The sequence below is a fragment of the Thalia democratica genome, chromosome 4, assembly GCF_965202585.1.
Source record: "Thalia democratica chromosome 4, ktThaDemo2.hap1.1, whole genome shotgun sequence".
In the NCBI taxonomy this organism is placed as follows: Eukaryota; Metazoa; Chordata; class Thaliacea; order Salpida; family Salpidae; genus Thalia; species Thalia democratica.
Window position 1 is genome coordinate 14076687 of NC_139168.1, and position 13184 is coordinate 14089870.

Below are 13184 nucleotides of genomic sequence, written 5' to 3' on the forward strand. Positions count from 1 at the left end.
ATTTTAGTAGTTTATTTTGAACTTCTTGTAAAAGTAGACAGTATAATTTTAATTGTAAATTAACTACTTTCAGAGTTGAATAAACGCTTAAGTTGATAAATATTAGAAGTATTCGAAATAGTAAACAAGTTTTAAATATAAGTTTTACTAATTATTTTAGGTTTAAAAACTTCACTGGATCCTTTGAATTTTGTTGTTAATTTACTATTGAACCTATCATTATAATTGTTTGTTTTTAATGTCTAACAAAGAAGAAATTAAACATACGAGTGATGTTTTATTTGTTTTTAATCTTTTGCCAGTTCTATCAAACTTAACAATCATGAAAATATTCACACCAAAACTTAGAAGTGTTGTGGCAAAGTTCTTTTTTTAGGAAAACAGGAATAGTCAACTTCTTAATATTAAAATATATTCCTAATGCCAATCAACAAGTTTCATAAAACTTCAAAAAAAATTGTATTCAAATAAACATTCAACTATTTATAATATCAACTAATTACTTAATGCTACACACGTTTTAAGTATGCTTTCTGAATGTTATAAGTTATCAAAGTTTTGCTTGTTTTATTGAATATATCAAACTGTTGAACCCTTGTAAAATTTCTTTATTTCGTTTTACAGCCCTGTTACTGATGTTTGTGTTACTTACCGGTTTTAAATGAGGTAAAACTGAATGTTCGAATTTCAGTTTTTATAATTTGTATAGAATTTTAAATACTTGTTTAAAGTGATAAAAAACTAAATGATAACATTTATTGTGTGCAGCAAAATAAAAACACTTAAGAACAAGAAAAAATATGGCAAACTTGTTTCATTACACAGAACTGCTAACAAATATTTTGAAAAAAAAAAAATTAAAAATTGTACTTCTTAAAGTTTAAATTGTTTTCAGTTAAAAAATTGTTAACGCCTTTAAAGTGTAGAAAGTAGTTAAAATAGTGAAAAAGATAATTGTATTAAAATTAGTTTGAATAAACTCTTTAAAATATAATACTAGTGCGTAAAAGTATATTGTAGTAAAATATTTTTCTTTTAAGTTCTTACACAACAATATTTCATTCTCAGAATGTAATTTTTTTCTAATGAATTTAAACTAAAAGGCAAGTAGTAAAATAAAAAAATTGAAAATCTAAAGCAATATCTAACTTAAAAAATTAAACTATTTATTTTTTATTTGTAGTAGTATGACGTGTTGTCCCACAAACAACTCGTATATCCGATTGATGACGTCATAGCGGAAACGCAAACCTCACGCGTAAATCCGAGACAATGGAAGAATGTTCCGACACTGTAATTTAAACAACTAAATATTAATGAAGTTAAAATAAGAATAAAAATTTAACAATTATTTGAAACAAATGAATCAGTCGAACATTATACAAGCAAACCAAACCGAAACACTCCTAATGTATGAATTTGCATGTTCACAATAAAAATACAGTTTCAAATATAAAGTATTTTATTATCAGAACTCACATGAGCTTTTTCTTCTTATTCTGTGCGTCCGTTGTTTTTTCTCTCAGAACAAATTTTCTCGCGCCTCTGCAGTACAATCGCATATACTCTTCCCAAGTGAAACTATTCGGATCGAAGTTGAAAGTCTGAAAAATAGTATGTTTGTTAGTTTGATTGGAAAAATATTTATACAACTTAAAATAAATACTACTTTATGAAATATTATAAAGAACTTGATCTATTGCAAAGTTAAGTTTTATTTCTACACACACATTCTCTTCTTGAACGAAATTAAATGAAGGCTGTACTTAACAAATAAACAACAAACTTTTTGATCTTTTATGTTCAAAGACATAAAAAGATTTTTTGATTTTTTCCACTGAAAATCGTGGCAATACATAAAGAAAGGCTCCATAACTTCCATACCAGCCCGCAACTTTTTGTATATCATAACAGCTCTGAAAATATATATAGTTTTGGTTAAAAATCATTTAAAAAATTGTTGAAAAAAACAGTTATTTATTTTTTTTCAAAAAGAACTTTTTTTTATTACATTATGGCTCTAAAATTATTATTTTTGATGAAAGGAAAAAAAAAGATTTATATATATCATAACAGGTGTAAAAAAAGGGTTTTGGTTACAGGGTTATCTGTGAACAAATTTAGCTTTTTTACAAAGCGTTTTGTGCATCAGCGTTGCTCTAAAAATGTTTAAATTATAATTTATGATTGTTTAGTATTAAAAAATAGTGTTTTGTTATAATTTTGCCTACAAAGAAGAAAAAAAAGAAATATAAGCTCATTTTTTTTTCACCGAAAAATTCATGCTATGCAATTAATCAAAAAATTATTTTTATTCTAAACACTCTGCTACAATCAAACTAACGTTGCACTCTGAAAATTTTACACTATGTACAACGTTACTCAAAAAAATCCAAAACTATGTTTTTACAATAAACAAAAACCTACCTCGGTGTTTGTCCGCTCAAACGAGCCAACATGTCGACTATGAAGCTGGGAATGTATTCTTTGAAGAATGACCTCACTTCGTATAATTTCTTGTTGTAAGTCACGCTCGTGTTGTGGGGTGCTATCATGTCCGCAGGCTCCTTTTTACCCCAAATTTGCAGACCATCGACTGTAAAGATGTTTAACGTAAAAATTTTATAACAGCTTTTTGTGTTGAATTGGATATAGGTGAACAAAAAAAGTACATAAAAATCTAATGAAATAAAAGTGAAAATGTAATTTAGCCGGAAAGTCAGATACAAAACTTTGCTTTGAATCTTGTTAGAATAAAATATAATTTAAGTGCTAACTTTTACTTAATATAAAAAAAAATTATTGTAGGTTTAAGATCTGACAATTTTGTTAAATGTTTAAAATTTAAAGTAGTAACATACTAACGTTACTATACAAACTTGAACGTTTTTGTTAAACGTTTTTCAACCAAAAAAATGTAATACACTTTTCACAATTTAAAAAGTTCTTCTTTTTAGCAACTTTTAACTTTATCGTGTTTTTTTTAATAAAATCAAATTACCTATATGCTAAATTGGAAAAGGGTTTTGTGCGCAAGTGGTAATGTGATAGCAAGGAACTTGTTTTGATTCTTCAACAAATCTTTCAGCAGGTGAATCCGTATCTGTGAGAACAAAAGCAGATATATAAAACATGTTTCAATATTTTTTACAATTTGAAGATAAAAATGCATGTATTTAATTTTAGTAAAATATGTTTTAGTTTAATTGTTTATGCTAGTGTCTAGAAGCTTTTTATTTTCTTCCAATCTAGTTAAGTAAAAGCAAAAGCGTCTAAATATTTTATAATAATAGTAAAAACCCGCTCATTTTTAGTTTTTCACAATGTTTACTTCTTTTCATGCTATCTTACAAGCTGCCTAAGTAAAACAGATGAAAACAAATTTTAATACTTTATAGAGTACTTAAAGGTTTTTTTGTGTTTATTTGTTTATTTATGTATATTTTTACCTGATAAAAGAGAAGAGTCAGATTCTTCTGAAGAAGTTGATTCATGAGAAGAGTATCCTTCGGAGCTGATTTCATCCATGGAAGAAGATTGAGATCCCAATCTCAATCCGAGCTTCGACCTGTTAATTTTGGTTGCTTATATAAAACTTATTCTGACTTTTTATAGCTTGTTATCTGAGGACAGTTAGCTTAATAAAATCAAAAGTTGAAAAATTAAATACCTTGCAAAACTACTGCTAATAAAAAATGTTGAAAATTAAATTCTAATATTTAAAATATGTGTTGTTTTGAATAACGACTAGTTAGTAGTTTTTTTTAATTTTCAGTGTAGCCTAAATAATATTTTTAAGTACATATACTGAAATAATAAATACCTTAAATATCTCATCCAAACAAACCTCTTTTGGTTGTTGGCATCAACAGCGGTCTTCATCGCTGCAAAAATGCAGCCGTTCACGACGAAGTCAACCGGAACGAGATCGGCGTTTATCTGATTTTCGGCGTTGGCCAGCTTGCAAATTCCCTTCAAGTTGGCGGCGACGAAGGCGGTGGGCCCGTACACGTTGGTGATCCACCCTTGGTGGGGTTCCAGCAAGGAGGGGGTTATCATGCCGAGTCGGACGATACAGCAGGGGATTCCCCCACACTCGTTCATAATGGCCTCCTCAGCCCAAGCTTTCGTCAGTGTGTATGTGTTCGGCCTGTTTGTTTGTTTTTAATTCTAATATATATATATATTTCGTCAGTTTGTATTTATTCAATCAGTTTGTTTAATTAAATAAGTTTCAGATCTTTTACAAGTTTATTGAGCGTTTGTTCTTCGATTTTGTTTTTGTTAAATCAATAATATTATCTATAAATCTTATGTGGAAATGTTTCGTAATTAAACTAAAGAACATGACAGTGCTATGGTTAACTCAATATAACAATTTAAGATTAGTTCTTTTAAGTTAGCATATATAAGTGTATTTGATAAAAAAATAATAAAACTCACAATCCGTCTAATAATTGTGGCAGCATTCCAGCGAGTTGCTCGTCGTTCAAAAACTTCAAAGACTTTTCAAAATTCCTGTAGTCGACCTTTCTCCTGTATATTTTCTCCTCTACGACGTCACAGTGGTTGTGCGAGTTGACGAAGGCGGTGCTGATGTGAACGAACGATTCCAAATGGCGACACCTTGCGAGCAGTTTCACGATTCTCCTCGTGCACTGAACATTCATTTCGAATGCTATTCTGTTTGATGATAAGTGTTTTTATATTAAGATATTTTTTGTTATTTGATTGAGGACTGAACAATCATCTATTTTGTTTGAAATTGTCATTTATTGTGCATAATTGATAACAATTCTTTTCTAATATAGTCTACGTGTCATTGTTTTTAAAAAATAATAAAGATTGTAATTAAAATTATCTTTAGGACATACTAAAGTTTTAAAGTAATACTTTCTAACTGTTTTGTATTATCAATAGTAATAAATTACAACAAGAAAAAATAAACAATACTAGGTTTTTAAAAAACTACAAAAAATTACCAAATTACTTCAATCAATACCTGATAATTTCGTTGAACTTCAAAGTGGCAGCGCAGTGAATGAAAACGTTCACTTCGTTTCTCAACAATCTCCTCGATTCTCGGCTCAACCTGAGATCTTTGGCCTCCAAATCGCAACTGACAAATGCAAGTTTGTCCATAAAGTTCGGGTGAACTTTCTTAACTCGATCGAAGCACTGTTAAGTATTTAAAATTAAGACATTTGTGAGTAGCAAAATATAGTTTTTCAAAACAAAACAACAGTCAAAAACAACTAACTGTTTGTTATGATGTTTTAAAAAAACTTTTAAAAATACTGTAAGCTATTTTTAACTTGTTAACAATAAAAAAAAGGTTTGTTTCTGAAAACATCTTTAACATTTCATGTTTTTTTTTTTTCATCGGCTTTGTTTTTGTTAGCAACAACTTTAAAACAAACAAACAGGTTTATCAGCTAATGACTTGAGACGATCTTCGGGAGTCACTCCCCTCTTGTTCCTGATCAGCAAGATAATCTTCTTCACATCCGGGCAGCTGTACAGCAGCTTCTCAACAATCCCCTGACCCAGGAATCCGGTGCCACCCGTCAGCGCCACGGTTTTTCCCGCGTAAAATTCATCGGTTGGCTGGTACTGGGGTGTCGGTTGGTTCTGTTTGATGTTTATTGTAGATAAGTAACATTGTTTTAAAAAAATTTTGTCAATAAGGTATATTTTTTATTAATAAAAAACCCGTTGTAAAGCTTGGAGTTATGAAAGTTTCTTTCTATAATAATAACATTTAAAATAATAAAGTATTTTATTTTTTTCTACAGTATACTTTAAGCATTTTAACATTTAATAATACTTAACTTTTAACAGTTTAAAAATTCTTTGAAATTAATAGGCAAAGCAACCAAGCTTAATAAAATTTTAATTTAAGTAAGGTAAAGTTTAGAAAAAATAATTTTTTGAAACCCAGTCAATAAGTTTTTTAAGCTGTGAACAAATATTAGGTTTCAAAGATACTTGATTTTGTTAGATTGTCGTAACAATAAACTAGCCAATTGAAAAAAGTCATACAGCTTCACTGTAGCGTTTATAAAAAATATCTTTTTAACAAATTTTAGTTAATAAAACTAAACTCTTATTCTACATATCAACAACTATTACCTTTACAAGCATGTTTGTATGATTTTTTTTTTGCTTCAGTTGCAGTGTCAACTAACAAGAATATTGTTTTTGATTTAAGCCTACTGTGCTGTTATTTATATATTTTTTGTTGAGAGAGAGAAAAAATAAAAAGAGTAAACAAATTAAACCGGCGTTTTACTGAAAATTTAAAGCTAGTAAACAATTATCATCAGTTTGTAACGTTTCGTAATTTGTTTAATGTTTTGACCTTAAAAACAGCAATTATTCAAGTAAAAACAAAGATTTTTAGGTAGATAAAACCACAAACAAACAAACTATCAGAACTTTTTGCAATTACTTTGTAAAAAAATATTATTCTAATTTGCTTGCTACAAACTTTCTTCAAAACTTTTTTTTAGAAATGAAAGGTAATATATTTCGTTGAAGCTTTGATAATTAGTCAACAAATTGGAACAGTTTAAAAACATTAAATTAAGTTTTATAATCTGTTTCATTAAACTATTATTACAAACACCTTCTACAATACCAGTATAAATGATTTTCAAAATCAAAAATATTAAGTTCTTGTTGTATAATAGCAGGTAATTTTTTTATATTAAATAGTTCATTGTTTTAAATACCAAAAAATTCTAGTTAAAAAATTTGTCTGACTAAACCTTATGTGTACGTAACTCTATTTATAAATATTACTTTTTAAAACTCTTCAAACTTTTCTACATAATAAAGTTTTAGTAAGATATTTGAACATGTATATTGTTTACTTATATGATATTTTGATAAAATTTTAAAAGGGTAGTTTATCTAACAGTATATCTGGTACTTGCGTTGATATTTTTTTGTTTTTTGTATTTATGACGTCAATATTGATATTATTTAAAATAAATATGATTTTTAAGATTCTATGCTCACAAAAAGTGTAACGGTAAAATTGTTTTACCAATACCAAATTAAAACAAACAGAGAAAATTTTAAATGATTGATGTAAGTTTGCACTTAAATTTTACTTTGACAATAAATTTAGCAAATTTTTAAAATCAATTGCTGAAAATACATTGTGATAAGTATGCTTAGGGTAAAATAGATAAATGTAAATGAATTTTCTTATTAATTAAAATGTGTTTTAAATCTTTTCAAATAAGGTTTAAAATTAAAATTACAAGATACTTTAAAATTGATAATAGAATGGTAAATGTCGTAATTTGACTTTTAATTTTTTTTAACAATACGTTGAGTAAGTTATCATAAACAACTGCAAAAAACACAATGTAATAGATTTATAGTTTAAAAAATAAATATTACTCAATTCATAGTGATTGTGTTTAGTTTTAACTCTGAAAAACCTAAATAATATAACTTTCTATAGTGACTACTGCCAAAAACTACTAATATCTAATTAAACGTGATTTAGTTGACAAAATAATGTTACTAATGCATTACTCATATAGTAATTACTTAAAATACATCAGTTTTTACCTTTTTGAAGTATTTATATATATTTTTTTTTTCTTTAATTTTAAGCAATTTACACATAAACTATTATGTTTTACTAAGTTAACTGTTTGATATTTGATTTAACAATGTAAATCTTCAGCTAAATAATGTTAACTATTACTTGTAATCACCCTTGTAATATAAATAACAAATATCTACAAAAAGTAAAGGGTAAGGTCTAAAACTACAAAATTTACGACTGGAATGTTTAAGTGAAAGTAAATTGCAATAAAAAACTTATAATAACAAATTTAAAAGTCTAAAGTCTACTTTACCTGTATTTTTTTTTACCTAGTTTAACATGAACTTTATTAAAACTTGTACAAAACTAAAGGTTTGTTTTAATAAGAAAAATTCGTGTAAAAGTTTTTGTGTGAAGATAAAACTTTTTTTTCTCAAAACTTTTTTTCTTTGCAAAACTTTAGATAAAATACATTAAATAATAAAATTTTTATGTTTTCGAAGTTAAACGTTTTATTTTAAGACTCTAACTACTTGACTATTTATACAATGATGTATCGATATTACAAACAAGCAATATTTTTTTAAAGTTATACTGATTTAACTTTTATTCTCTGCACTTACTTAAAAACACTAACCGAAGTTGTTCATTTGAAACTTATTTGTTTTTTTTCAAGTAGATTTTACATTTTCCAAGTATTTAATACAGTCAAATTTTTAATTAAATTTTGGTAATCAAAATACATTTTTAATGGTAAGTGTTTTGCGGTAATTACAAATGTTGCAATGTTGGCCTGCTTATTATCAATACCAAGTTTAAGCAAATACAGAAAATTGAAAATAATTTTTGATGTATTATTTACTTTTTTTTTTTGCCAGTAATTATAAATTCTAGTAAACTTAACAAACATGGAAATATTGACATAAGATGTTTCAACAAGTACTTTACAAAGTTTTTTTGGAAAACATGTGTTATTAGTTTATAGAACAAGTTTGTTTGATAATTCTTATGGTAATTTTTATCGTGAAATCAATAAATATAAGTCTTTAAAATTTATTGTTTAGTAAAATTGTTTGAAAAATGAAAGTAATAAAAAACTCAAAAACTAACAATAAATTGTTAGTTGTATACCTTTTTTTTAAATAATACGTTAATTAAGTTGATACTAACAACTATTAAAAACATAATTTTTTGAGTTTTTTGTTATAAAAACAAAAAATAAACTAATTTATAATTATTGAATTAGGCTTTTAACAAAAAACCTTTACGTAACACAACTTTATTATAGTAATTACAGTAAAACTTTTTAGAAGTACTTAAACTTGTCGAATTAACAAAAAACTTAAATAATGAAGTAATTACCTGCATAGTTTTTACTAAAGTATTTTATTTTATTACTTTCACCTTTTTAAATTTATTCAAGAAATTTCTAACAAAAGTGATTTTATTATTAAAAAACTGTTTATAAATTATACCTTGGGTCAAACTACGATTTTAGTATTATTTTTACATACTATTTGTAAGCACTTGTAATATAATTAATAAACATTTACAAAATTCAGAGCATTAAGTCAAAAGCTATAAAACTTACGGCTTACATTTTTAATTAAAAATAAATATCAATAGTCTATTTTACTCGTAAATATTATTCCAAGGGAGTTCTAAATGTTCAAAAGAATTAAAAGTATATAGTTAAGTTAATAAGATTGTTTTTATGAAACGATTATGAGTTGTTGCAATAATAAAAATTCAAAAAGTTAGATAATTTCGATAAAATGTTTAATTATGAATATATCAAATTTTTATGTTTTATATTGTTACTCTAGCTAATACACTATTTATACAATTATACGTTGGTACCTTTCGAACACTAACAAATGGTGTTCCTTTATAAAATTATTTAACTTTTTATAAAATAAAATTTAAATTTTTACAAACCCTCAAAACAGATTAATTTTACTAATATAATTTAGATTATCAAATGTTGCAATGTTGACCTGGTTTATTATCAATACCAAGTTTGAGCAAATACTGAAAATTTAAAATAACTGTTGAATTTTACATTAAATGTTTGCTAATAAATTTAGCGATTTATTTTAACAATGTACTAAAATCAGATTATCATAAGTTAATCCCTTTTTTCGAAAAATCAGTATTTCTATTTACATTTGAGTTTTAGGTATTTTTTGTCTTTTTTATGTAGGTAAAAGGAAAACTTATTTATAAACCAGCATTTTTAGAAACTGAACCCAAAACATGACTAATATTTTTTTATCGATTTTTTAAGAACCGAATATAAATAAATGAAATTATTTTTAAATTTTACATATTTACGACATAAAAGTTTAGTTACTAATTGCATTTAGAATAATAAAACAAATAATCTTTTGAGCAATTTACCTTTTTTTGTTTTAAAACTTTGTATAATTAACTCTTTGTGACAATATTCTATGGTTGAAGAATTTTTTAACAACTAGCAACATAGTTTTTTTTTTATTATACATGTCATAAACTTTTGTTTATCGAAGGAAAAAAAAAAGTACTCAAAATGTTTGGTTTAAGGACCTTGTGCACTAAAAAACCATTTGGTTATCGAGTCACACACCACTTATATACTTTTTAACGTCTTGTCCTAGACAATAAGCAATGTATAACAAGATTGATAGGAAATTAAAGATTTCTATGCATATATTTCAATTCAAAAAAAAAATTATACATTTGTTAAACATGTTTTTTAAACAATTTTTAAAATTATACAATTTTTAGTACTGCTCTTAAAATTAGTTTTTATATGTTTTGTGTGTCTAAGCGTTATTAAAAGTAATTTGCAAGTCTAAACTATCAAAACATTTTTTTAAGACAAATGTAATTTCAGTGTTAAAATATGATGGTGACATGATTTAAAGAGATTGCTAAATTTAAGCAAATACCATCTTTTAAAATAATTGATGTAAGTTTAATTTTATTGTTTGCTTTAACAATAAACTCAATGTTTTTTTTGGTGCTGAAAATAAACACGGCAAGCTTATCTGGTATTACGAGAAATTATATTTGTAATATTTACTTTTCCTTGAAGGTTATTTTACATTTATAAACAGGCTAGCTTAAAACTACAACTAAAACCTAATCTGTTGGTTTTCTTTTGTAATAATTGCAAGCCAGAAGTTAGAATTTTTTAAACTAGATCATCAAAACAAAATATTGAGAAAAAAGAAAAAGTTTTTTATAATAATTGTTCAATTATTTATTTTATACTCACCTATAAAATTTTTAAATACCTATTTAGTAACTATTTTTGAATAAAACTTTTTAAAAGAAAGATATAGCTTTGTTCTTTACTAAAGTTTTATATATTACATTTTGATAATAGCAAACGTACATTATACTACCGTAAAAAAATGTTCTATTTAAAGTTATTTTTGTCATAATTTGTATGAAAACCATTAGTGTATCACTGCATAAATTAACAAACGTTGTTCCTATCTTGAATTGTTTTTAATTTTATCTTGTTATAAAAATATTATATCAAAATTTGAATACGCTTATATTTAGGAATTAAATATTCTGCTTACTCCAAAAGCTTCCTTTTATTTTAATTATATTTAATGGTCTAGCAATAGATAAGCTAAAATATTGAAACATTTAATACGACAACTACGAATTTTTTAATGTTTAAGATACAAAAACTTTTTAAACTTTAGTTATTAACTTCTAAAATATAAAATAACTAAGAAGCTTGTCTCACGGCAAACGAAAGTCCGGACTTCTGTTCTGCAGACTTTCGCCGATGTTTTTTTTTTGTTGATAACCAAGGAATTGAAAATTACTATTAAAATTGTTGAAATTTTGACAAAGAACTACAACCTTTGTTTAAAATTATAAAAGGATTATTTTTTAAGACAGAAGTGAACAGTTTTATAAGTTATCACGATATTAAAAAAGTTGTTTATCACTTTGTAAAAAAGATCTTCTAATTTACTTAAGCATCATAACTAAAAGTTTTAAAACTTTTACAATAGTATACTGTGTTAAAGACTCTCTTGTTTCCTTTACTTTATAATTTAAAAAATAAAAAACTTAATGTGTCTTAAACTAAAATATAAGTTTTGAAGAACTTTAAAATGTAAAATTGAATAAAAAATGTTCAAACTTGAAAATACAGTAGAAAATACTAAGCATTAGTTTAAGATACGATTTAAATAGTCTAACGTGTTTATTTTAAATATTATTTTTGTTTACTAATCAAAGGCTTATTTAACACATGCTAGAGATTATTTTATTGAATTGAATACAATCTTTAAACTATTAATACACAACATATTTTTATTAACTTTATTTTAGTAATTTATTTTGAACTTCTTGTAAAAATAGACAGTAATTTTAATTGTATATTAACTACTTTCAGAGTTAAATAAATGCTTAAGTTGATAAATATTAGAAGTATTCGAAATAGTAAACAAGTTTAAATAATAAGCATTATTAATTTTTTTATTTTTAAAAGTTTCACTGGATCCTTTGATTTTTGTTGTTAATTTACTCTGGAACCTATCATTATAACTGTTTGTGTCTAAAAAATAAAAAATTAAACATACGAGTGATGTTTTATTTATTTTTAGTCTTTTGCCAGTAGTTTTAAGTTCTATCAAACTTAACAAACATGAAAATATTCACATCAAAATGCCTTAGAAGTGTTGTGGCAAGGTTCTTTTTTTTGGAAAACAGGTATAGTCAACTTCTTAATTTTAAAATATATTCCTAATGCCAATCAACAGGTTTCATAAAACTTCAAAAAAAGTTTTATTAGAATAAACATTTAATTATATATAAAATTAGCTAATTACTTGATGCTACACACGTTTTAAGTATGCTTTCTGAAATTTATAAGTGATCAAAGCTTTATTTGTTTTATTAATACTATCAAACTGTTGAACCCTTGTAAAATTTCTTTATTTCGTTTTACAGTCCTGTTACTGATGTTTGTGTTACTTACCGGTTTTAAATGAGGTAAAACTGAATGTTCGAATTTCAGTTTTTATAATTTGTATAGAATTTTTAGTATTTGTTTAAAGTGATAAAAAAACTAAATGATAACATTTATTGTGTGCTGCAAAATAAAAACAATTAAGAACAATAAAAATATATGAAAAAAATTAAGGCAAACTTATTTCATTACACAGAACTACTAACAAATATATTGCAAAAAATATTTAAAACTTGTACTTGTTAAAGTTAAAATTGTTTTCAACTAAAAATTTGTTAACGCCTTTAAAGTTTAAATTGTCGTTAAACTAGTGAAAAAGATGAATATATTAAAAATACTTCGAATAAACTCTTTAAATTATAAAACTAATGTGTAAAAGTATATTGTAGTAAAACATTTTTCTTTCAAGTTCTTACATAACAATATAATATTTCATTCTCAGAATGTTAATTTTGCAAAAAAAAAGTTCAAACTAAAAGGTAAGTAGTAAAATAAAAAATTTGAATTTCTAAAGCAATAATTAATTGAAAAAATTAAAACTGATAAAAAAAAGATGTATTCAAATAAACATTCAACTACTAACAATATCAACTAGTTACTTGATGCTACAAGCGTTTTAAGTATGCTTTCTGAATG

General features: G+C 25.1%; 1 protein-coding gene across 1 annotated transcript; it reads right to left on the reverse strand.

The window, feature by feature from the left end:
* Positions 1–1173: 1173 nt before the first annotated feature.
* On the reverse strand, positions 1174–6144 carry LOC145833056 (fatty acyl-CoA reductase 1-like). The gene is made up of 10 exons (XM_082940255.1): positions 6133–6144; positions 5425–5631; positions 5003–5178; positions 4444–4683; positions 3848–4150; positions 3450–3568; positions 2428–2596; positions 1787–1916; positions 1480–1604; positions 1174–1291 (listed from the first exon to the last, which is right to left on the reverse strand). The coding sequence occupies exons 1-10, from the start codon at positions 6142–6144 to the stop codon at positions 1174–1176; spliced, it is 1599 nt and encodes a 532-aa protein (XP_082796381.1).
* Positions 6145–13184: the final 7040 nt, after the last annotated feature.